The sequence below is a fragment of the Macaca fascicularis genome, chromosome 7, assembly GCF_037993035.2.
Source record: "Macaca fascicularis isolate 582-1 chromosome 7, T2T-MFA8v1.1".
NCBI lineage: Eukaryota > Metazoa > Chordata > Mammalia > Primates > Cercopithecidae > Macaca > Macaca fascicularis.
Window position 1 is genome coordinate 84,534,424 of NC_088381.1, and position 24,544 is coordinate 84,558,967.

The 24,544-nt window shown below is 34.7% G+C and overlaps 1 protein-coding gene across 27 annotated transcripts in view; it reads left to right on the plus strand.

The window, feature by feature from the left end:
- MEF2A (myocyte enhancer factor 2A) overlaps positions 1-24,544 on the plus strand; it is a 161,225-nt gene that overhangs the window by 71,775 nt on the left and 64,906 nt on the right. For 22 of the 27 annotated variants that reach the window (XM_065548512.1, XM_065548514.1, XM_065548510.1 and 19 more), the window contains one exon: positions 10,964-11,167. The exons of the other annotated variants lie outside the window; for them this stretch is intronic. In XM_065548512.1, coding sequence (XP_065404584.1) covers positions 10,964-11,167 — 204 coding nt within the window. The remainder of the gene's footprint in view (positions 1-10,963; positions 11,168-24,544) is intronic. 27 annotated transcript variants of the gene reach the window in all.

The following is a 24,544-nucleotide window of genomic DNA, read 5'->3' on the forward strand; positions in this document are numbered from 1 at the left end:
GGAATGTGTAGGTTACTGTGTAATGGAACTTTTTGAGTTGAGGAAATGACCTTGTCAAAAAGATGGATACTGCCACTAAGCAACTAGAATGTGAGCCTGTTCTTACATTGGACTTAGCTGCTGTGTCAGCTTCTTGCCTAGCTGCCAAATGGTACAAGGACTATCTGAATTTCTGTCTCAGGTAACTTCGGCAAAGAGTGGAGAAAAGACGTAAAAGAAATAATTGGACAGTTTATTTTTCAGGTTAAATTAGACACAGAAACAATTTGTCACAAACTAGAAGAGTATCTTAATTTTATTGATTTTAGAATTTGATTCTGAGTTAAAAGTTTCATGTTTCTTCATGAAGGGGAGAAAAAGTATATATTTGCAGAAGAAAAGAGATGTCATTTATTTGTCCAGATTCAGATATCCCAAGAGACTGTGTTAGGTCCTGGAAACTCACTAAAAATATATAGCCTACACAGGAGCTCTAAATATGTGGCAAATAGAAATAATCTCAGATACTGGGAGAATTTATAGAAGAAACCACTAACTTCTAATGGAGTGGTTTAGGGACTGTTTATTGGAGGAGGTAGTAGCAAATAAGAGTTTTGAATTACAGGTGTGAACTAGCAAAATAAAAATCACACTTCATCATTGGAACAGTACACAATCTTGTGGGTGGTAGAGGAGTGACAGTATCATACGCTTAAAGAGCTGCTTCACTTTACTTCCACTTAGAAGCTTCTGGTGAAACCTTATGTTTATCCTTCCTTATCTAAAACACTTTTTAAAAAGTAAACTGTATTAAAGTATAAGATTAAGAAAAATTCAGAAATCCTAAGAGTGTGGTTCAGTGAATTTTTGCACAAAGAACAAGACCATGTAGTCAGCATATCCCAGAGCACCACCCGAGAGGCACTGTTTATCCTGTCTCCAGTTGTTTCCCGCTGCCCCAAGGAAAGTCATTATCCTGACTTGTAACACTATAGATTAATTATATCTGTTGTTGAATTTATATGAACAGTGTGTGTTCTTTTGCACAATATTACATTTGTGAAATGTATCAATGTTGTTGCATGTAGATATATGTAAATATATCTTGTACATTTTCATTGATGTATAACCTATTGTGTCAGTAGAATACAATTTATGTATTTACTTTTTTCTATTGTAAATGGACATTTGGATTGCTTTCTACTTTGGAACTATTATGAAGGCTGTAATTTTGAATACTCTCGATAGTATACATGAACACTTGGGTAAATAGGAGTGCAATTGCTGAGTCATAAAGTTATACATTTGATTAGTAGTTGACAGAAGTTTTCTAAAGTAGTTCTTCTAGTTTACACTCTGCTGGCAGTGTGTAAGAGTTCTAGCTGCTCCAGTCTTGAGCAATACTGGGTATTGTCCTTTTCATTTTAGTCATTCTGTTAGGTGAGCAATAGTAATTTACTTTAATCTTAAGTTTCCATGATGTCTAATGAAGGTGCTCACTTTTTCATATTTTTATTGGCCATTTAGATATATATCTTCTTTTGTGACTCGTCTATTCACTTCATTTTGTTTTCTTCTAATGGGCTGCCCGCTTTATTATTATTAATATGCATTCTATATAATCAGATGAGTGTTTTGTCCATGATATGCATTATAAATATTAACTCTAAAACTATACCTTTTCACTTTCTTTTTTAAAATTTTATTTTAGAGACAGGGTCTTGCTCTGACGCCCAGGCTGGAGTGCAGTGGTGTGATCATAGGTCACTGTAACTCAAACTTTTGGGCTCACATGATCCTCTCATCTTCACCTCTTGAGTAGTTTGGACTACAGGCAGGTACCATTCTTTTATTTTTTGTAGAGATGCTGTTTTGCCCAGACTCATCAGGAACTCTGGGCCTTCAGTGATCTTCCTGCCGTGGCTTCCCAAAGCACTAGGAGTACAGGCATGAGCTGCCACACCAGGCCTACACTTTCTTAATGTTTTAAAAAATCAATAATATTTTAATGGTTTCCCATTTCCTTTTTTCCCTTTCCTTTATGACTAGTGCCTTTTGTGTCACGTTTAAGAAATCTTCACTTACCATAAGGCCTTGAAGCTATTCTTCTATGGTTTCTTCTGTAAGAACTCTTTTGGTTTTTTTAACCTTTCATGTTTTAGACCTGTTATCCATTTGGTGTTTATTTTTGTGTTTGGTTTGAGGTGTAGGGGTCAGAATTTGTTATTTTCCAGATGGATATTTAGTTGTCCCAGTACAATTTATTGCAAAAACCATCCTTTCATCACTGTATGACAGGGTTGCCTTTAGCATGAGTTGAATAACCATATGTATGTGAAACTTTCTGAATTCTGTATTTTGTTCCATTTGATTATTTGTATATCCTTGCTTAATTCTACACTGTTTTAATTACTATAATTTGATATCTGGTAGTGTAGTTCTGCACCTTTTTCTTTTTTTTTTTTGCAGAACCAGCTGACTATTCTTGCCCTTTTTCAGAATATCCAAATGAAACCAAGTGTCAGTGTTCACTTAAGAAAACAAAAAACCTACTGGAATTTAGGGGTTTTTTTCCCACTGGATGTATGGATCTATTTAGGGAGAATTGAAATCTTTACAGTGTCGAGTCTTACAATCTGTGAACATGTTTATATTTCATTTGGTTTTCATTAATTCTCTCCTTAATGGCTGATTTTCAAAATAAGTCTTCTACATTTTTTGTTATATTTATTAGTAGATATTTGATTTTCTAAAGCATTATTACATTTCTTCTCAAATTTTAGTTTCTGCATATTTGCTGCTAAGTATATAAAAGTGTACTTAAGAATTGCTAGATGACATGGTAACTCTTAAGTTTAACATTTTGAGAAATGCCAGACTGCCAAAGTGACTGCACCATTTTTGCATTCTGCCAGCCATGTGTCGGCATTCTAGGTTTTCCACATCCCAGCCAACACTTGTTATTGTCTGTCTGTCTTTTTGTTTGTTTTTCCTGTGTAAGACAGAGTCTTGCTCTTTTGCCCAGGCTGGAGTGCAGTGGTGGGATCTCAGCCCACTGCAAACTCCACCTCTTGGGCTCGCGTGCCATTCTCCTGCTGTAGCCTGCTGAGTAGCTGGGATTACAGGCACCCGCCACCATGCCTGGCTAATTTTTTGTATTTTTAGTAGAGACGGGGTTTCACCGTGTCAGCCAGGATGGTCTCGATCTCTTGACCTCTTGATCCACCCACCTCGGCCTCCGAAAGTGCTGGGATCGCAGGCGTGAACCACTGCCCACCCCCCGCCCCGCCGGCCCTGTCTTTTTTGTTGTAGCCATCGTGATGGGTATAAACTGGTACTTGTGGTTTTAGTTTGCATTTCTCTGATGGCTAATGATGTTGAGCATCTTTTCATGCGCTTATTGGACATTTATATATCTTCCTTGGAAAAATGTCTATTTAAATCCTTTGCGTAATTTTTAATTGTTTTTTAGTTGTATCATCATTTTGAAAGCTGTTTTTATTGGTTGTAGAATTCTAGATTGGCAGTTTTATTCTCAGTACTTTGAAGCAGTTGTCTTCCAACTTCCATTCATTTCTGTTGAGAGGCCAGCTTTTGATCTTAAAAAAAATTTTTTTTTAAAGATAATGTGCCTTTTTTTGTTTTGTTGCTTTGAAGCCTTTTGCTTTTCCTTTGTTAATATACATTTTTACTGTGATGGACCCACAAGGGGCATGTGTCTTCAGATATTGCTTGTGTCCCATTGTTTTCCTTCTCTGGGATTCTAGTTACATATAACTGTTTTGTGTCCCATACATTTCTTATGTATTTTGTCCTCCTGTATTTTTTACTCCTTTTTTCCTCTCTACTTCAGTTTGAATGTTTTCTAGTTACTTATTTTCTAGCAATCTATTTTCTAGTAAGCCTTTCTCTGCTTTTTAAAATTAACTGATGAAACAGCCTAATAAGTTCTTAATTTCAGATAATATAGTTTCAATTCTAGAATTTCTTTTTGATTTTTCATTTTTATGCGAAATAGCCCATCTTTTCATGCATTTTTTCCATTTTAAAACTATTTTTTAAAAATATTAGCCATAGTTATCTTTAAGCTCATGTCTGCTAACAGCTATATCTGGATTACCTGTAGGTCCATATCTGATGCCTTTTTTTCTTTGTTCTCAATTATATGATGCAGTCTTTTGACATGTCTAGTGGTTTTTTAATGAGCCTTCAGACCTTGTATGTGAAAGATATTATAGAATCTTAGCATCTCCAGTCTGCCTGCTTCAGCAGCTTTCTGATACCTTTAAACAGATATTGGCTATATTTCATTCTGTTTTACTAGTTGATTTCAGTGGGTTCTTTGGTCTTGCAACAACTACTCCGTCTAACCTAGAAGCAGACATCCTTATATACTTAAAAAAAAGAAAGAAAGCAGTTTAAAAATAAATGTTTTTTCTAAAGGTTCCAAAGGTAGAATACAGAGAACAATACCTCAAGGATTGCTATATTCATTATCCAGAAGGGTCAGTGCTGACACATTTGTTGTATGTATTTTTATTTTTATTTGTAAAGTGAAAAAAATTAGAGATTTACTGTCCTCTTTATAATTTTTCCTAGTCTCTTCCTACTTTCCTTCTCATGAGAACCCCTGTCATGAATTTATATTGTATTTTCTTTGTTTTTTTTTTAACAGGTATTATTTAATATTGTTTCAGCATGGGTTTAAAGTTTTACATAATGACGTTTTCATCTGCACTTGCTTTCATCTGCACACAATGTAGTGTTTTAGATCCATCTGCTCTTATTCATTCAGTACAGCTAGTTGTAGGAATAAATATTCTTAATTCATCAATACTTCTATCAAAGAACAATTAATGTTGTTCCTAATTTTTTACTATTATAAATGGTGTTGCAGTATACATCTGTCATCCTGTCTCTTTATACATGGGTAAAAGTTGCTCTGTGATAAATACTTTCAGAAGGAATTGCTAGGCTGAGTATGTCCATCATCACCTTTACCATGTTTTCAAGTTGCTTTCTGAAGTGATTGTACTAGATACACTGTAGTAAGTTAGTATGAGAATTCCTATTTGCCCATATACTTTCCCTTTCCTTCTTTCTATCTATCTTGTCTTCCTTTCTTTTAAAACTCTGTTTTTTCTGTCTTTGTCCTTTTTAAAATTTTATTTTATTGCCTTTTCTGGTCTTAGAAAAGTGAAATGCAACCTATTTTTGTGGTTTGCTTATTTTGTGCTGGGTTGTTGGTTTTGATTTTTTTCTCTCAGTTCTTTACATATTCTGGATATTCTATATGTATTGTCTCTGTTTCGGATGGTATCTTTCAGTCTTTACCAAAACATTTTGTAAACACTTTTATGACAGGGCTTATCACAGTGCTTTATAGTGGTTTATATTGCTCTTATTTCAGTAGATTGTGAGCCTTTTTAAGTGTGTTAAGACTTGCTTTATTTCCTAAATCATGATTGGTTTTTTACATGTTCCAAGTGGAGTTGGGTAAATATGTATTCTTTAATTGTTGGATGCATGTGTCTCCATATAGCTTTCAGATCACTCTCATTGTTGTGTTCAAACCTTCTGTATTCTTTGTGACTTTTGTTTTTCGTTCATTGAGATCTATCAATAATTGTACTTACCACAATGGTGGATTTGTCCATTTCTCTGTATATTTTATTCATTTAATACATACTGTTTTATACATTTTGGGACTATTTCATTAGGCTTGCACATATTTAGAGTCGTTATGCCTTCTTGGCGAATTTCGCAATACATATTGACCATCTTTATCCTCAGTAAGGCATGTTTGTCTTAAATCTACCTTACCTCACCTTGATATAGCTACACATTTCTTCCTTTCCTTTTCTTTTTTTCTTTTCCTTCCTTCCTCCCTCTCTCCCTCCTTTGCTCCCTTTCTCCTCTCCCCCTTTTCTTTCTTTTTTTTTTTTTTGAGACAGGGTCTTGCTCTGTCATCTAGGCCGGAGTGCCTTGGCATGATCATGGCTCACTGCAGCCTTGACCTCCTGCGCTCAAGCAATCCTCCTGTTCAGCCTCCAGAGTAACTGGGACTACAGGTATGTGCACCATGCCTGGCTAATTTTTGTACTTTTTGCAGAGATGAGGTCTCACCATGTCGCCCAGACTGGTCTCAAACTCCTGAGCTAAAGTGATCCTCCTGTCTGGTACTCCCGAAGTGCTGGGATTACAGTGTGAGCCACGGCGCCCAGCCAGTATTTTCTTGATAGGTCTGAAACTCTGTGTTAACTTTCATCCTTACTGTTTCCTTATGTTTTAGGTATGTCTTTTATAGATAGTATAAAAGGTTGGATATTGGTTTTTTATCTAGTTTGTTACATCTCTTAACTCACCAGTCTAGTTGATTTTTATTCCCTGTGATCTTGTATATATTTGTACTAGTCTACATGATTCTAGTTGATCATATAAATTTGTTAGAGGGCCCCAGCCATCACAAAAGTCATAGTATCCGCAAAGAACTCTGATCGCAGCTCCACACAGAGCCCCCCAGGGAAAAGAACATTGGAAGAAGATACTTTATCTACCTGGTAATCCACCAAACTTGGAGGTTCTGAGTAAGAATGGTTGAGAAGTCACACTGCCAGAGGTTAGTCAGTTTCTACCTGGTATCTTCAACTCCTAACTCCAGCAGAGCTTCTGTACTCCTCAGGTTTTATTCTGGAGGGCGTCTGTCTGCATCAGCATGGCTGCTAATGCTCTTGTGATGTGGCAGGTATTGAGTGTTCCAAGCAGCAGAGGTGAGAAGCACAAGTTGAACCCAAACTGCTGTTTTAAAAATTTGTCTTCTTGGCCAGGCATGGTGGCTCACACCTGTAATCCCAGCATTTTGGGAGGCCGAGGCGGGTGGATCACAAGGTCAGAAGATCCAGACCATCCTGGCTAACACAGTGAAACCCCGTCTGTACTAAAAAAAAAAAATACAAAAAATTAGCCGGGCGTTGCAGGGTGGGCTTGTAGTCCCAGCTACTTAGGAGGCTGAGGCAGGAGGATGAAGTGAACCCGGGAGGTGGAGCTTGCAGTGAGCCGAGATCACGCCACTGCACTCCAACCTGGGCAGCAGAGCAAGACTCTGTCTCAAAAAGAAAAAAAAAATCGTCTTCTCATAATCCCACTGGCCAATTTCTTCTCCAGAATACAAGCCTCCACACCCATTACCCTGTACATTTTCCAGCATAACCTCTGGGGTTTCTCACTGTTTCTTCATTATACCTTTACAGATTTATTCAACAAATTTTTTTTAGCACCGACTCACTGCTACACAGTATCTTTGTTTTAGAAGCTGAGTGTGCAGCATTGAACTTTTTTCAACTTATATTCTACTCAGATGACTTTTTTTTTTCCAGCAAGTAATGCTTGTTTTTTTTTTTTTTGACCCCTAACAAGGGCTTGTAGGTGTTATACTTCATGAGTTTTTTTAAGTTTGAAAATGTTTATTGTCTTCATACTTGAAGTCTAACTTGGCTAGGTCTAACGTTCTAGGTATAGGCCCTATTTCTTTTCCCCAGAACATCGTAGAGATTTGGTCTTCTGATTTTGAATGTTGCCAGAATTCTAACACCAGACTGAGTTTTTTCCCTTCTTAAAAGTGACCCACTTCCTTCCTTGGTGTACACGGTATTCTTTCTTTGACCTTGACATTCAGTAACTTAATCTGAATATGCCATGAATTTGATTATTCCTTGTCACTTTTTTTAAGAGATGGCATAGCCTTTCTGTATTTTATTTTTTAATAAATATTTTCCCTTTGTCAATTGCTCTGGGCTTTTTTGGTGTCTTCATTATCTGCCAACAATACAAACAACTTTTTTTCTATTCATTTTAGTTTTCTGTTTTGATTCTTTGATTTTTATTATTGTGCTAAAAATCTCTGTTATGATTTGATTTTTTTTCTCTTCTCATTCTTTTCTGAGCCATACCAGCTCACATTTTAGATCTGTGATCTCTGACAGTTTTGGCAATTAGGTATGAGTTAACAGAAATAGCTTTCCTATAAAATTATTTTCTTTATTTGCTTTGTTTCCACCTTACCTGGCATTCTACATTTAGAACAAGATTCTTAATTCAGGGACTTCTCACACTTGTGAATCTTCTGGCGCTAATCAGAGGATCCTCTCAGAGGACATTGCCACTTTTGTGAAGAACTCAGTGTGAATTCTCTGAATCCACTTTCATTTTCATCTAAGTTTCATCAAATCTGGCAGATGAAAATTTGTAGTTTGGGATTCTTTCTTTCCTTGAAGAAAACCCAGTCTCTTTTTTATTATGTATGTATGTATGTATGTATGTGTATGTGTATGTGTATGTGTGTGTATGTATGTGTATGTGTATGTATGTATGTGTATGTGTATGTGTATGTATGCATGTTTTAGAGGAGTAGAGAGGAGTAAACACGACTTTATTCCGTTTTGAATTTATAACTAAATTTTGTGATTTCTTTATATAAAGAATTTACATCATTTTAATGTAATTAAAATCATCAGTTTAAAAATATTGTCTTAGAATAATAAAGTTGAATCTTGAGTTTTAATTATGTAGTTAGTATTCTGTAGCCTAATTTTAGATTACGTTACCTCTTTCATATGCAATTTATGAACTAAAACGTGGCTATATTGTAAAATTAGTAATTAACACTGTACTAATTAATTAGTTGGCTTTTACTGATTTTTCACTTTTAGATGTCGTAGTTATATATAGAAGGAAAATCTCTGTATGACGACCAAAAACTTCTTTTGAACTGAAAACACTAAAATTGAGGCAAAATGTAGACTCTTAGCAGTTTGTTTTCTTGCTTTGTGACTTGTTATATTTTGTTATAATCTAATCTTCTAGGCATAATACTCTTGTCATAAGTGACAGTATTTTTTCATTCCTTTCCTTATTGCTTTCCTCCATTGTATTCTATTTTGTTTTTGTTTGTTCCCAAATCTGTTTGTAAAAACAAGTACATCAACAGATGCTGAGGTTTTTTTACTTGTATCTGTTTTATATTGAGAAATTTTTTTTTTTTTTTTGAGACGGAGTCTTGCTCTGTTCCCCAGGCTGGAGTGCAGTGGTGCAGTCTCGGCTCACTGCAAGCTCTGCCTCCCGAGTTCACGCCATTCTCCTGCCTCAGCCTCCTGAGTAGCTGGGACTACAGGCGCCCGCCACCACGCCCGGCTGATTTTTTGTATTTTCAGTAGAGACGAGGTTTCACATTGTTAGCCAGGATGGTCTCGATCTCCTGACCTTGTGATTCGCCCGCCTCAGCCTCCCAAAGTGCTGGGATTACAGGCGTGAGCCACCGTGCCCTGCCGAGAATTTTAAAGTATCAAATATAGACCAGTATTCAAAGATAATTCGTAAAAGGTGATTTGGATATATGACACAATTTACACATAAATATGTATCTTGAACAGACTAGATTGTATTGGCTAAATTTTCTTGTTAAATGAAAATTTAAAGAACCTTCTCAACTCTATTTTCATTCAGTTTACTAGCTAACAGAATATTTGAGCGGTCATATAATACCTGGAGTATTGTGCTTTGTGCACTTGAGAAATACAGAGGAGACATAAGGTTTTGAGACGATTAAAGAGATTAGATCTACATAAAATTAAGAGTGATTAAAGTGATAAAATGCTAAGATGTGTAGATGTTAAATAAATTTGGTGTTACTATAGGGAGAAAACATACTCTGCTTAAATTTAGTGAAAACCATTGAACTACTGTACTACTGTTTAATTTTATCATGCTACATAGGAAATAAAACAGACTGAAAAAATACAGAAATGTCTTTGAATTGTACATGTGAAGTGAATTTTGTTGTTGTTTTGCTTTTACATGTACATATTATACCTGTAATGAAAGAAGATATTAAAGTTATGCCTGTGAAAAAAATTTCTAGTGGCTGTAATTGCTTTTCATGATACTGAAGATCCTCTACTTCTTTAATAGCTACTTCAATAACTGATTTTAAGTCTAGCCTAATAGTTAAAGTTATAGGAAGAAAATCATATGATAGATATCCATGGGGAAAATTGCTGAACTTTATGTTGTTTCACAATTCCAAAGATTATTCAAAAGTACATTCTTACTGACCTTTCAAAAACTGTTTTTTAAATAGACTTTATGTTTTAGAGAAGTTTTAGGTTCACAACAGCATTGAGCAGAAAGTGCAGAGAGTTCCCTCGCACTCCTTTCCCATCCCTTATTAGAAGAAGAGGGATCAAGGGTAACTCTTGCTCACCCCAAGGAGGGTTGTTGGGTGGCATAATTTTTATATGGCATGAGCTTCAAAATATTTGAAGTTTTTGAAGGGGAGGGAAAGAAAAGCAGTGTCAAAGAGAGATTACAGAGCATAAAAAGACATCTCTTCTAGGGCCTTCAGTCAGTATAAGGGATGTAAATTAAAAAATTTGGCGGGGTGGGGGAGGGGTCTCTGTTAGAGAGGATTTCAGGTAACAGGTTTCAGTTAAAGAAGAATTTGAGGACTCTGGGGAATTTGCTGATCCCAGACTGTGAATTTCAGTGGATACAATAGAGAAGGGCTTGGGAGGGAGGAGAGGTATGTTAGATTAGTAGATGTATTTAGTTGTTTAGGGATTAAAGTCTGGCTGATGCTACGTTACCTGGCTGGGATTTGGGGTTTCTGATGGTAACAATTTTAACTGAATGATAAGGGAACACTGATCAGCTGTTTCCTTCTGCGGTTCTTCCCTTCTGTAGTGGAGTGGCAGCCAAGGATAAGGAAATACTTCCCCAGGAGACAGCTCTGTCAGAGAGCTTGCATATACAAAACAAATGTAGGACTGTAGCACAATGGGAGAGGGAAGGCTCATGTGGAGCAGGAAGCTGGGAACCTTTTCCATCTTTGAAATCTGGCTCAGTATTAAGAAGAAGATTCATCTTCAGATAGCCCATATTCAAGTACTACTAATGCTTTTAATAAAAATATACCTTTTTTATTGTTTAGGTCACTTTTACAAAGAGAAAGTTTGGATTAATGAAGAAAGCCTATGAACTTAGTGTGCTCTGTGACTGTGAAATAGCACTCATCATTTTCAACAGCTCTAACAAACTGTTTCAGTATGCTAGCACTGATATGGACAAAGTTCTTCTCAAGTATACAGAATATAATGAACCTCATGAAAGCAGAACCAACTCGGATATTGTTGAGGTAACATATCTAGTAATGTGTGAATTGCTAGTAATGCGTGAATTGCAAGTAATACTGAAATATTTTAATAGCATTAACTGTCAGAATGACTTTTACATCTAAAGCATCAATTAGGTATATACATGTCTTTTCTCTGAATCATTTCTTAGAAGAGTGATTGCTGTATGGCGACTCACTTGTGTTTTAAACATACCCTATTCATTCAGACAAAGTAAACTTGTTTTACCATGTATACCAGCATAATCTAGCATTTCATCTATGATTAGTTATTTTGTATGAGTTTTAAAATTAATATTGTAAGAGACTTACCATTTTTGAACAGTATGAAGTTACAGTTTTGATATATCTTAATCATTTCATTATGTCATTGACAACTCACAACTTCAAACACTTAAGAAAACAATTGTGTAAATAATAATTTGCTTTGTTAATAGTGCTTTAGTTGGGGAAGAGGAGAAAGTCCTCATTTTCCTTATCTGCTGCCTATTTGATAGCTCTCATAGTTCTACCAACCTAATTAAGTGAAAAAGAAAAGGATTTATTATTAGAATGATCTTCTCAGAAATAGTGTTTTACAATAAAACCTTCAAAATGGAAACCAGTATGCTTCCCCCTTTATATCTTCTCTGTTTCAAGATCTTCCGTAAGATAACTTTTCCATGTGTATTTCTAATCACATTTTAAATTAGCTTCATAGTTACTTTTGTCTCTTTTGTTTCTATTTGGAGGTTTTATTTTATATTTATTCAGCGGAGGAGTTTTTTATTACTTGAAAGATGCATAATTTTGGCTTAGTTTGTAATAGAAAAGTATTAAGTTAGGCATTTAACCATGTGAGGATTTTGTAGAACAACTGAAAAAGAACAAATGGAGTCCTAATCTAGATTGTATTTCTAATATTTGAAATTAAAGTAAAGATAATTTAGCTTTTTTGTTGTATAGGAATCTAATTTATTTGTCTCCACAAGTTGTTATTGTTCCAAAAATGCATTTTAAATTTCCCCTATACTTCTTTGCCTTAACTGTCCCTCTTTGGGCAGTGATTGATACCATTACTACACACATAAAAACTATTACTTACATTTTAAAAACAACTTTTGTTACTTTTTAGCCATTTTTTCAAATGAGAAGTAAAAGTATAGCATAATTACAGCTGGGACTCATCTCTGTTGCTTGACTTATCCACAGTTTTATTTATGGGGCTTGCTGCTGTTAACCTTCCCGAATTGTACATGAAATTTTTTATTTTGCTTTTGTTGATAACTTTGATTAAACTAAATGGTTATATCTTTAGCTAAACTCCTTAATGCAGTTATATTTACATCATTTATAAATTATATTATTTAGCATTTATGTTATATGTTATCATTTATTTATAACACTGTATAGTAGACCTTTCCCCTGTTATATGTCATGAATACATTTTGTATTGTGATTTTGTAAATTAGGGGATCATTCAGGTAAGCTTTGTTAAGAGACTTCATAACTGGATTTCCTTGAAATGGAGAGTAACTCTGTTGTGTTTAAAATAGCTTCTTATGTTATAAATCTAAATGTCTCATCAAAAGTTACACTGCCTCAACTCAAACCAATGGAACTGACTTTGATAATGTCAGCAAATAAGTATTCTAGCTAATTTCATTATAGAGGCACCACCTCCTTAACCCTAACTACTCTGCTCTTTCATTGCAGTAGTTGTTATTCTTGGTCCCTGGAAGTTGAGGGTACTTCACAATGCCTAAAGCTTACTTCCCTAGAGAATACGGAGAATGCAGTCTGATTTAATCCTCATAGAATTTTCAAACTACCTCAATCTTCATCTCTGTTGTGGTCAGCAAAGTGTAAGAGAGCAGATCCAAAACGTTTTTTTAAGCAGTCTCCTATATTACAGTCTGTTTCAATATGAAGGAAAACTTTTGCAGCTCAATTGTCAATTAGGATTTTGATGTTTTCTTTTTATTTGCATTTCCTCAAAATAAGTTAAAATGAATTGTGTTAATAGTTCCTTGTGAAGTTCTAAATTATATAAATACGTTAGATGGAAGACAGATTATTAGGGATTAATTTATTGTGGTAGAATAAATTACAAGGCTTAATTCGCACTTCTTGTTAACGTCTTACTGAGTCAGCTTTTATGAGAGTGGTTGGTAAACTTGTAAGATAGGCCTTTTTTCACATATGAAGAAGATGCAACCTACGTCCTCACTAGTAGTGCAATTCACATATGAGTTCTTTTTGCCAGTGGTGTAATGGCTTAGGCCGATGCATCTATATAGTTTGCTGTGGTCCAAATTAAGTTTATAGGATAACAGTAATGAAGTTACTTACATAGAGCTCCCTATGGGCCTTAGTTTTTACAAAGCGCTTTACAAGTATCTTGTTTAAGGATATTTTTGGAATACAATTTTTTCCTTTTTCACAGTTTCCTTTCAGGCAGTTGTATTAATGGGAAGCAGGCTTTTTGATGCCAATTTACTCATTTGACAAATATTTGAGGGGCTTCTATGTGCTTTGCAAGTTGATCTTATTTAGAGATTCCTAATTCAAGCCAGAAGGTTATTCTTCCTACCCATGTTTTTATAAACTATTGAAATATACTTTTACCAACAGAAGATTTTATGTATATTTATAAAAACTTTGAACAAGTTGGTGATAAGGTTCTGGACTCCTTAACCATCTCATGTGGTTGAAAACATCAGGAGAAAATAGAGGCATAAGCAGTTATAAGTGATCTACTTTAGAGTGTTTTCTAAAGTATATGACCAATATACTTAAGAGTTTGTGTCATTATATGACCAACGATGACACAAACTCTGAAAACAAGAACTTCTGTAAGGCCTATAACCTGACTCCACATATTTCCATTTGCATATATGTTAGTCTTGAAAATCAGCAGGATTTTACTTTCCCTGTATTACTGAAATATGCTTTGACAAAGTCTTTAGTAGATTAACGTGGCGTCTTCATTAGATGTATTCCTTTTCTATTGTATGCAATATACAAGCCCTTTGAGGATGTACTGTGAATATATGCTGTTAACCACACCTGTGTAGTCTGTAGTACAAGGATGCACATGTATTAGGTCTGGAGAGTTAAATATAGTGTGTTTTGTGGGAGTACTATAAAATTAATATAATGTATTAAAAGTAGTTGGTATTTGAATATTGTTTATTATAAACAGGTAGACATGGTGCTCTTATTTTTCTGTTTCAGTTTTATTTGTAAACTTAAATCCATCTATCTTTGTTCTGTCTCATTTTATATTAATTATGTTTTTAAACTAGTTCTTAAATTTAAAATTTTAATCAATTTTTAAAACTTTGGTTAGAGTTGATAAAATTTTAAAAATTATTTCTATGCAGCTTTATTTTTTTAATTTGTACTTATATATTTTAAATTGCATTTAGGTATTTTAAATTAAGGTCTGCAGTGTCTTGAGGATGTATATATCTCCTGCATTACGAAAGCTGAATATATGAAAAAGCAAACTTACACATTAGTAAATTAAGAGATTGCCATTAGGGTGAGATTCATAAGAGACTTCATAACTCAATTTCTTTGAAATGAAGAATATTGCTGTGTTTAAAACACATCTGACTTTAAAATGTTTGTACACTGCTTTTCAGTAGTATATTTCTTACAAAATATGAGTTTTATAACTTTATTTCCCATATTTCATTAGGTGACATTCCACAAAGAATGTTGTCAAAGACATACATTTTATCTTTTCAAGTTATTAAGCATTGATACAAAAATAGGTGACAGACTTTTGTTTGGTCCTATAAAATGTAGTAATTTAATTTAAATGTATGAAGAAAATGTTATAACTCCTCAGTTTTCTTTTCAGTAAAATTAAGATTAAAAATTATAAACTATATTATATAATTTTACAGGAATATTAGAAATGTCCTAGAGTATAGGAAACTACAAATGGAAATTACCAGCACAAGCAGTTGCCATTGTTCATACACATGTATATGTGTGTAATTAGAATTTATACTAAATAAAAGCCTAGAGCCAATAGAGGCTTTGGGATTCTGCATCAAAAGAACAATTATGCTAAAAGGCAACAAATGAGGATTTTAGCAGATACTACCTAAAAAACACTTGAGATTACTTTTGTATCCATGTTTTTTCCTGTCATTTGGCAGAAATATTGAAAATACTAAATATTTCTGCTTATAATTTATTAAAAATAGGCATGACTGGGCAACATTCCAAAATCATTTGTATGACAATTCAGATTATTGTGCTGTCATTTAAGGATGTAAATAAAAGGGTCATGGCCATTTATCTCTCTTGTTAATATCTTGTGCACTATTCCCAAAGAGAGGAGTTTTTCATCACAGGAATACTACAGTACTTAAAAAAAATTCTTCTCACATGATCTCATTTAATCTTCATACCCAAGGTAAGCTTTTTCAGAAGCAAAAATTGGGATGTACATTAAAATGACTTGCCTAGAGTCATGTAGCAATTTGGTGGCAGAACCAGGATGAGAACCCAGGTCTGTGACATTAAACTTTCCCGTTGCTCCCTAGTTTACTGCATCCAGTGGAGCTCTGGAACATTTTACCATAAATAGATAAGATTTTATACATATACCAATAATGTATAATACATAGCAATCATGAATAAGTTTTTTTTCAGTAATGAACAAAAAGTGAGTATAATAGCAGTAAGAATAATAGAAATTATTAAGCACTTAACATGGTCTAGTAAAGACTTTCTTTGAATTATCTTATTGAATCCTTATTGTTGCCCTTATTTCATGTTGAGGCAATGGAGGCATTGATAAATTAAGTCAGATGTTGATAATTTGTATTCTGAAGAAAGAGAAAATCTGTTTATTTGAGTCTTAAAAATCCCTGCCTATTTTCAAGTTACAAAAGAATTTGGAAGTAACATCTAAAAGAAAGGAAGATAGGGAATCAGTATAAGATCCATCTATCAATTAGAAAATAAAAGCAGATGGTAGTGAAAGTGATCATACTTGAGAGTGCGTTATTTAAAATCACTGGTCCTCAAAATGTGTAGTACCCTGACCAGCAGCATCAGCATCCCCAGAGACTTCCTAGGAATGCAAATTCTTGGTCCCACCTTAGACCTACTGAATCCTCAGCTTTTGAGATGAAGCCTAAGCAGTCATGAATTAGTTTGAATTAACTTGCCTTAAGTGCAGTTATAGACTAAAAGTTTCAGGTTAACAGTTTCTTGGGAGTGGCTATCCAGCTTTTTAAACATTTTTATCCTCAAGAATATCCCCTGAAATAATTTCAAACAGTGAGCAAGCACAAACTGTAATTTTTAAAACCCTCTAAAAAGTAATTCAAACTATTATGCAGTATTGGTGTGCCTTGCACCTAAGGAATACATTTCTAATGGGTTACATTTCAGTTCAGTTCTACATGGTTATAAGAGCTTGTGTGAGTGTAGTTTCTTTGAGGGGTGCTTCTTTGAGACGTGTGGTGGGGATGAGTCAGAGGTGGAATCTGGCTCCTCAGATGAACAGAAAAGAAAGTTAAATGGCTTATCTGCTAAGATCATCTAGTGCTGACCGTACAAAAGTAGAAACATGATTATGCTTGGATTTTCTGACGGTATCATGATATTCTCAAAGAGGCTTTGTGAGCCAGTCGTCTTTTCTCCCCATGTTACAGACGAGGAATGGAACAGACAGGCAGTATTTAAGAGGCTTGCCTAATGTTTTACAGGGCTGCAGTGGAGCATCAGGGAAAGGGAAAAAATAGTGAGACATCTGAAGACAAGACAAAGCTTTCCTCCACCCCCAGTCCCTTGCTCTGCTCTTTTATTCCTAACAGAGCCTGAAGCAGCAGGATGATGATTCACAGGGTGAGGCACACAATCCTCATGGCTCTCCTCTGCTTCCCACATGTCACTGCACCATCACCTCACACAGCAGTCACCATAGCTCTTGTAATTTCAATTTTACTACTTTTATTTTGCTATGTATTTGAATATTATCTTACAATTATTGGTTTCTGTTTATGTGCTTTTTATAAGGGACTACGTGTCTCTAAGTGTGGTTTTTCTTGAGGTTCATATTTTTCTCCATTAGAGGTTGATATCGTTGATACACAAATGAAAGTTCATGTTGGGGGGGGGGAAGATGATAGATATCACCTGTATATATAACTCACTTTTCTGTAATACATTTCTTGTGATTCTTGATCAATACCTATCTATGTGTTCTTTTTATGTCATATGTGTCAGGGATTGAATATTTTATTAATAGTACTTACCATCAGTTAATGTGTTCCTTTGTCTCCAGAAGATATGTGATGCTTTGGTCAAATTTTTGACCAATGAGAAGAGGAGATAAAGAGGATCGAGAGAGTGGTCAGAGAAAAGTTGCTCTAGAGGTGATCCTATCACCAGAGTTCTTTAAAGCAGCAGTCCCCAACCTTGTTGGCACCAGGGATGGGGGTTGGGGGTGGGAGGAATGTGGACAGGGAGATGGTTTTGAGATGAAACTGTTCTACCTTAAATCATCAGGCATTTGATTCTCATAAGGAATGCACAACCTAGATTCCTTGCTTGTGTAGTTCACAATAGGTTTCATGCTCTTATGAGAATCTAATGCTACTGCTAATGTGATAGGGGGCAGAGCTCAGGCAGTAGTGTTTACTCGCCCACCACTTACTTCGTGCTGTGCAGCCTGGTTCCTAACAGGGTCTGTGGCCCCGGGGGTTAGGGACCCTTGCTGTAAAGGATATGCTAAGTGGAAAATAAAGATGCTGTAAGTCAGAAGGGCAGCTTATGTGGAAATTAGGAAATGAGACATAGCAGTTAGTGTATGGAGTTGATATCAGCCAAGTGTCACTATAGTATAGTGTGAAGAGTGGAATAACTGAGACTTGAGAAGTAAACCAGGTCCTCATGAGCTGTATAAGGCCCTTCACTTTATCCTGCAGGTTTGAATAGCCACTGAAAGAGCTGAATAAAACAGCTGCTTAGGTTTCTCCTTGCATTTCCCAAGCAGTAAGTTGTGTTAGAACTGTATGGTAATTTTTTGAAGGGAGTTGAAGAAAAAGGAAGAGAGAAGAGGTAAAAATATTGAATGTAATACTTCTACATTTTAAATTTATTGTACTGATGTTTATCATACTGTGTACCAGGCATTTTGCTAAACACTGGGAATATAGTGGTAACTGGCCCTATTACTGCCTTTTTCCTAATAAGATGATATGTTGGCTATTTTATTATCTTATGGCAGAAGTCCTTTTGTTAGATACACTTCAATATCGATTTAAGACCCTTAGAATGCCAGGATTTTTATGTTTCTCATCAAATATTAATCATTAAGCATATAAATATTATAAGATAAGATATTATACTGCTATTCGAGCCAGAAGCTCATTTAGGGCAGAAGATACTAGGTGCTTCCCATGTTTCTCAGTGTTCTGTGTCAGTCTGTAAAGTAAGATGTATATAGTCTAAATGATCTTTCAGTTCTCTTGTATATAGATGGCTAATGCAGACATACAGTTTTGTGAAACCTGGCACTTCAGACACATAATTTAAAATTAAAGAGACAGCTGTATAGTTTTCATATTTATTTTGAAGTTATTTTTGTGGCTCTTCTCAGAGAGAGAGTAGGGCTCCAGATTCTACAGAAAGATATCTTCTTGCATAGATTAGTCATAACTCAACTTTTTAATTTACAATTATGCAATCAGTGCTGTACTGGTAAAAAAAAAATCCAAATGATAGTATGAGCTGTATTTTAGAAAATGGGACATACTTTATAATTTTCTAGGTTTTTGTTGGTTGATTTTCAAATTTCTAACATGTTTCACTGATTGTGTACGCTAAGGGTATTTTTATAAAGAATATCATTGTATGTTTAGGTAATTGATATGGGATTATGGTTTTTTCCTCAAATAATGTTTCTTGTAGTTCTCATTTTAATTCATTAGCAGTTGATTTTAAAATGTTAGTGATTTTTAAAACTTGGTAAATAGGCACTACATGCTTAAGCCTTCTAGAATAAACCAAAGCTTTATTATGCATGTTGGACTTTATCTCCTGTAATTCAGTGGCGAGTATTTTTCTATCATGCTTTGTTTTTATATAAATTTTCTTTTCAAATAAATGGTTTATTTTATGGTAATTTCTGGGATTAAGTGTTATTTCCAGAATCTACCTCGAAAACCTTAAAAATGTTTATGCTCTGAAAAAAGAACGTAGAAATAGCAACTAGTATTTGTAGAGGAATTCAAGATATTAGCTTGCTTTTTTTCTGCCACCCATGTTCATATAGGATTATCCCATACTATTATATAATTAAAATATTTTTATTGTGGTTTTCCACATTTATAAAGTTTTTAAAAATGGTTTTGTTACTTTGGTCTATTAAAAACCTATCAGTTATGTTCTGTGGGACAGTATAAAATAACATTTTAGATACTTTGTGAAAGTTATTTGATATTAGACTCTCAGATCCTACTTAATATGTCACTTTTTAGTAAAGTAACTATCTGTATTTAGTATTCTAACTCTCATATATTTGCTATATTATTTGTTTATTGAATGATTAGTGTGCTGGGTCACTAAGCTCAAGGTTTAATAGGGCAGAGAGAACAGCATTAAATTTTTAAATTTTACTGAGTTTTGGTAATCAGTTAAAATAATATATGTGAAAGCATTTTGAAAACTATACCATCTGCTTCCAGATGTAGGCAACAGAAGACCTCACTGAAATTGATCTTAAAAATAGGGATATTGGGCGACAGAGCGAGACTCTGTCTCATAAATAAATAAATAAAAATAGGGGTATTGGTTATGTCATGTAACAAAAATTCCAGCAGCATGGTAGAGGTTAGGTAGAGGCTGTGTTCAAGCGGGCTCCAGGTCTCTGCCTTTGCCCATGCATCATTGTCTTCACACTGGCTTTTTCATGTTGATAAAATAGCAGTGGCCGCTCTAGGCCTTATATCTGAACACAGCATCATCTAAAGCAGCACTATCTAATAGAATTCGTGATGATGGAAATGTTCCATGTTTGTGCTGTCCAATATAGTAGGCATTAACTCTGTGTGGATATTGAGTGTGTAGTGCAACTGAAAAACCTGAGTTTTTAGTCTTTTTAAATTTTAATTTAACCACATGTGGCTATTGGTTACTATATTCTTGAGCATCAATCTAAAGTATCAGAGATGAGTTGTGTCCCAGAATCCGCAGCAGATGTTCTAAAATTAATTCTAATTGTACTGTTTAAATCACTTGCCTCTCCATCTCCCACTCTGAAAACACTAAACACAGTGGTAGAGAAAGGATAGAATGTCCTGATTGGCTGCTTCTAGCCAGATGTTACACCCCTGGAATTTACTACAAAACTGAAGTAATTCAGACAGTGTGGTGTTTACATAGGGATAGGCATGTAGTTCAATAGAACAGAATAGAGAGCTCAGAAATGTACCCATATATACATGGTTAATTAATTTTTGACAAAAGAGCCAAGGTAAACCAATGAGAAAAGGACAGTCTTTTCAATAAATGGTGCTGGAAAACCTGGATATCCATATAGGAAAAAAAATAAATAAATAAGCCTCAGTATTTACCTTACATCATATACAAAATGTTTAGGGAATAGAGGCTTTGCATAGGGGAGTAATCAAAGGTAAGGAGGAGACAAATTGAATATAGTTGATAGATGGTCTTGAATACCCAGCTGTGGTATTTAATATTTGTCTTATGGGCATTGGGCAGCCTTTAGAGGGGTGTTTAAAAGTTTTAAGTAGTCAAATAAATCATTGTTACAGAAATTAATCTGGCAGCAGATTAGCAGTATTTTAAAAGAAGTGTGTAGCTTTTAAAAATAAATTGAATTATCTCACCTATTAATTATGATAGGTTTTTAGTAATGTTGAGAATTATAGAAAGAGGAATGCAATTCCATTTGGTTTGAATAGAGAGGGGAGATTAAAGTGGGGGGTTAGGCCATGTTCTAAGGAATATAATATATTGACACATCATGCTTTTTAAAAATTGATTTATAGAAAATTTGAGTGCATAATTTATAAAATATATATTATATATTATTATATATAGAGAGAATTGACCTAATAATGCTGTGAAAAGTGGTTTGTGTGTTATAAAACAGTTGGGAAACTCTGATCTGGCTCTCTACTTCATTTAAGTGATGAAGAAGCCGTGTCCATAGAGAGCAAGAAAGACTGTAGATCTTTGAGGCAAAGACTTTGCTAAGGAACATTAGTATTTTTCACAGTGCTCAGTAAAGATTCAGCACACAGCTGAATAATGACCTGTAAAATGGAACTAAAGGTAGTGTTGTGTACTTCAGCATTCACGTAATCATAAATGAGAAGTATTTATGATACTCAATTAAAACTTCATCAAATATTATAAAATCTAGTAGGGACAAAAATATAAAATATATTTAAGTGGAAGAAACACTCAATATGTAGGAGGTGATTCTTTTTACTCTGTAACACTGGAAATGATAACTTTATTTCCTTATCTCCCCATCCTCCACATCTAATATATATTACTTCCAACCTTTAGAGAAGTAAACATACTTAAAAAGATAAGTATAGAGGCCTCTGCTCTATTGCAGTGTATGCAGTCTTGGATAATCTGGTAGACGGCAAAACCTATGCAGCTTTGTATTCTGCACATGAACATAAATGATAATTGGAGAGAGAGCTTGAAATGCTCATAAGGCATTTTAGTGTAGCTAGTGGCCACTATGGTGGGTCCTGTAAATACACAAAATTACTTGAATAGAAATAATAGAAATGCTGACAACACTTTAGTTAGGATGGACTAATGCATCTTAGGACAATATGATATGATTTCCAGTATGATAACTTCATGATCTTAGTATACATTCCCAGAGCCTTCAGTAACCTAATTCATCAGGTTAATACACTGTAGTAGTACTGTCACATTACCTTGTATCTTTATATAAGTAATTGCTCCAGACATCCTTCACTATCATGTGAAATTGAATGCATATTTTAATTACTTATTGAAATATGGTAGACATACCTGAGATTAACTTTTTTTCTCTTCTTTTAAATGAAATGTGATTTACCATAAAATTCACCAGTGTAAATCACACAGTTCAGTGGTTCTTAGTACATTCACGAGTTGGTGCAACCGTGAACGCTATCTAATTCCAGAACATTTTCATCAACCCAAAAAGAAACCCAGTACCCATTAGCAGTCACTTACCAACTCCTCCTTCCCCTACATCCTGGCAACAACTTATGTACTTTCTGTGTCTATGGATTTACCTATTCTGGGAATTTGATATAGATGGAGTCATACAATATGTGGTCTTTTGTCCAGCTTTTTCGCTTAGCATAATGTTTTCAAGGTTCATCCGTATGGTAGCTGTATGAGTACTTCATTCTGTGACCAAATAGCATTCCATTTGCTACTATGAAGTTTGTGTACAAGTTTTGGTATGAGTATAAGTTTTCACTTCTCTTGGGTATCTAGTTAGTAGTAGAATTTCTTGGATTGTGTAGTAAGTTCTGTGTTTAACTTTTTGAGGAACTGCCAAACCCTGTCCTACATCTAACTTAAAAAAAAAAAAAAAAAAAAGCAAAAGCATCAACAAAACCCAATAACTTTATGGATATTATTAGAAAAAGGTTGATTTGTTTTTAATTTTGATATTGTTGGGCTAGGTTATCTGGATCAGCTCTTCTGCTGAAGACATCTAAAAACTAGATAAACTGTAAAACCAAAACAAAAAAACTTTTTTACATTATCATATCAAGGAATATGCCAGGCCAAAATTTAAGAGAAGGTAAGAACATAAAGGTAAAGAAGTATTTAAAGCTCTGGCCCCTGAATCATTTGTCCGTCTGGATAAAACAGTTTGTAAAACTGAGATTCGGGTTCTGATAGATTCAGAATCAAGGGGAAAATGATCACTTATAGGTTTATGAGCCTAACAGATACCCCCCAAACCCCTTTAAACTGGGGCTTTAAGAAAGGAGGAAAATCCACTGCCTTCTCCTACTCCCAAAGGATTGCAAGGAGAGATATTTAGTACTGAGCAGATAGGGGAAAGAAGAGAACAAGAAAAGAATAAAAGAACATATCTGACAGATTGTAAACCAAGTTACCAGCATTGTGTGGAACTGTAGTCCCAAGTCATATTATACAAGACATTCAAGAAAACTAGTGCCCTGTCAGCTGGGGGAAGCAAATTTATATCCTTTTTGAAGAAAGTCACCTTATTCTGTGCATCAGAAATCTCTTTCAAACAACCTTTCACAACTACTGGGCATCATACAAAGCATACAAGAAAACAAGGCACAGTAAGGAAAACACAGCAGGATACAGCAGAAAATAACTCTTATGTATTTCAGATGACATTGTTATATGTAGATTATAGAACAGTTTCACTTTCTATGTTTTAAGAAATAAGCTTGAAAATATCTGTAGGAAACAGGAAGTTGTAAAGGGATTGACATAGCAGAGTTGAATGAAATACTTCAAGATGTGAAAAAATATAATAACCAAAACTAAATGCAGTAGACATGGTGGAAGTAGATTTTCCATAACCGCACAGATAATTTGTGAACCGAAGATAGAAGAAATTATGTAGAATTCAATGCAAATATTAAAAGGTAGAAAATATCAAGAAAGGTTTAAAGAAAAGGAAGATCATGTTTAGAAGTTCTAGCCTATGCTTAATTGGTATTCTAGGAGAAGGAAACAGAGAATCGGGTAGAGGCAATATTTGATGAGATAATGACACAGTTTTCTAGGATTGATGAAAGCCCACCATCCTTAGATTTAAGAAATTCAAATCCCGTGTAGAGTAAATGTAAAACATATATATATAGTGAAACTGTGCAGAAAACAAAGACAAGAAAGACGTTAAGAGACTATCCTCAAAGGAGTGCTATTTCCAAGTAACAAATGAAATCTGGAGTCAATGAAATGATATCCTAAGTGTGCTGTTTAGGAAGGGAGTAGAGTGTAACCTAGAGTTCTGTACCCAGAGAAAATTTCAAGAGGGAAGGCATAACACCTGTATATCAGTGTTACAATCAAACCATCTACTGCTTTGGAAGAAAGGACCAAGACCAAGTCAGGCTGCCATGGTAAGAAAGCAGTCTTCATGGAATGACCAGATGACCTCTAATGATCTGCGTCTAGTTTATCAGTAAATGTCAGCATCTAGTAGGGTGCTTTCAATAAATTTTGTTGAATGAAAGAAACAGGCAAATTAAGGTATTTATTCAGTAAACAAAAAGGGATAGTGAAGAACCAAGCTCCAGGACTTTTGAAGATAGACTTTCTTGTCTTTGCGGTGCACTGAGAATCAGCTCTGTCTTAGTATTCATTTATGTGTGGAGATCTAAACAG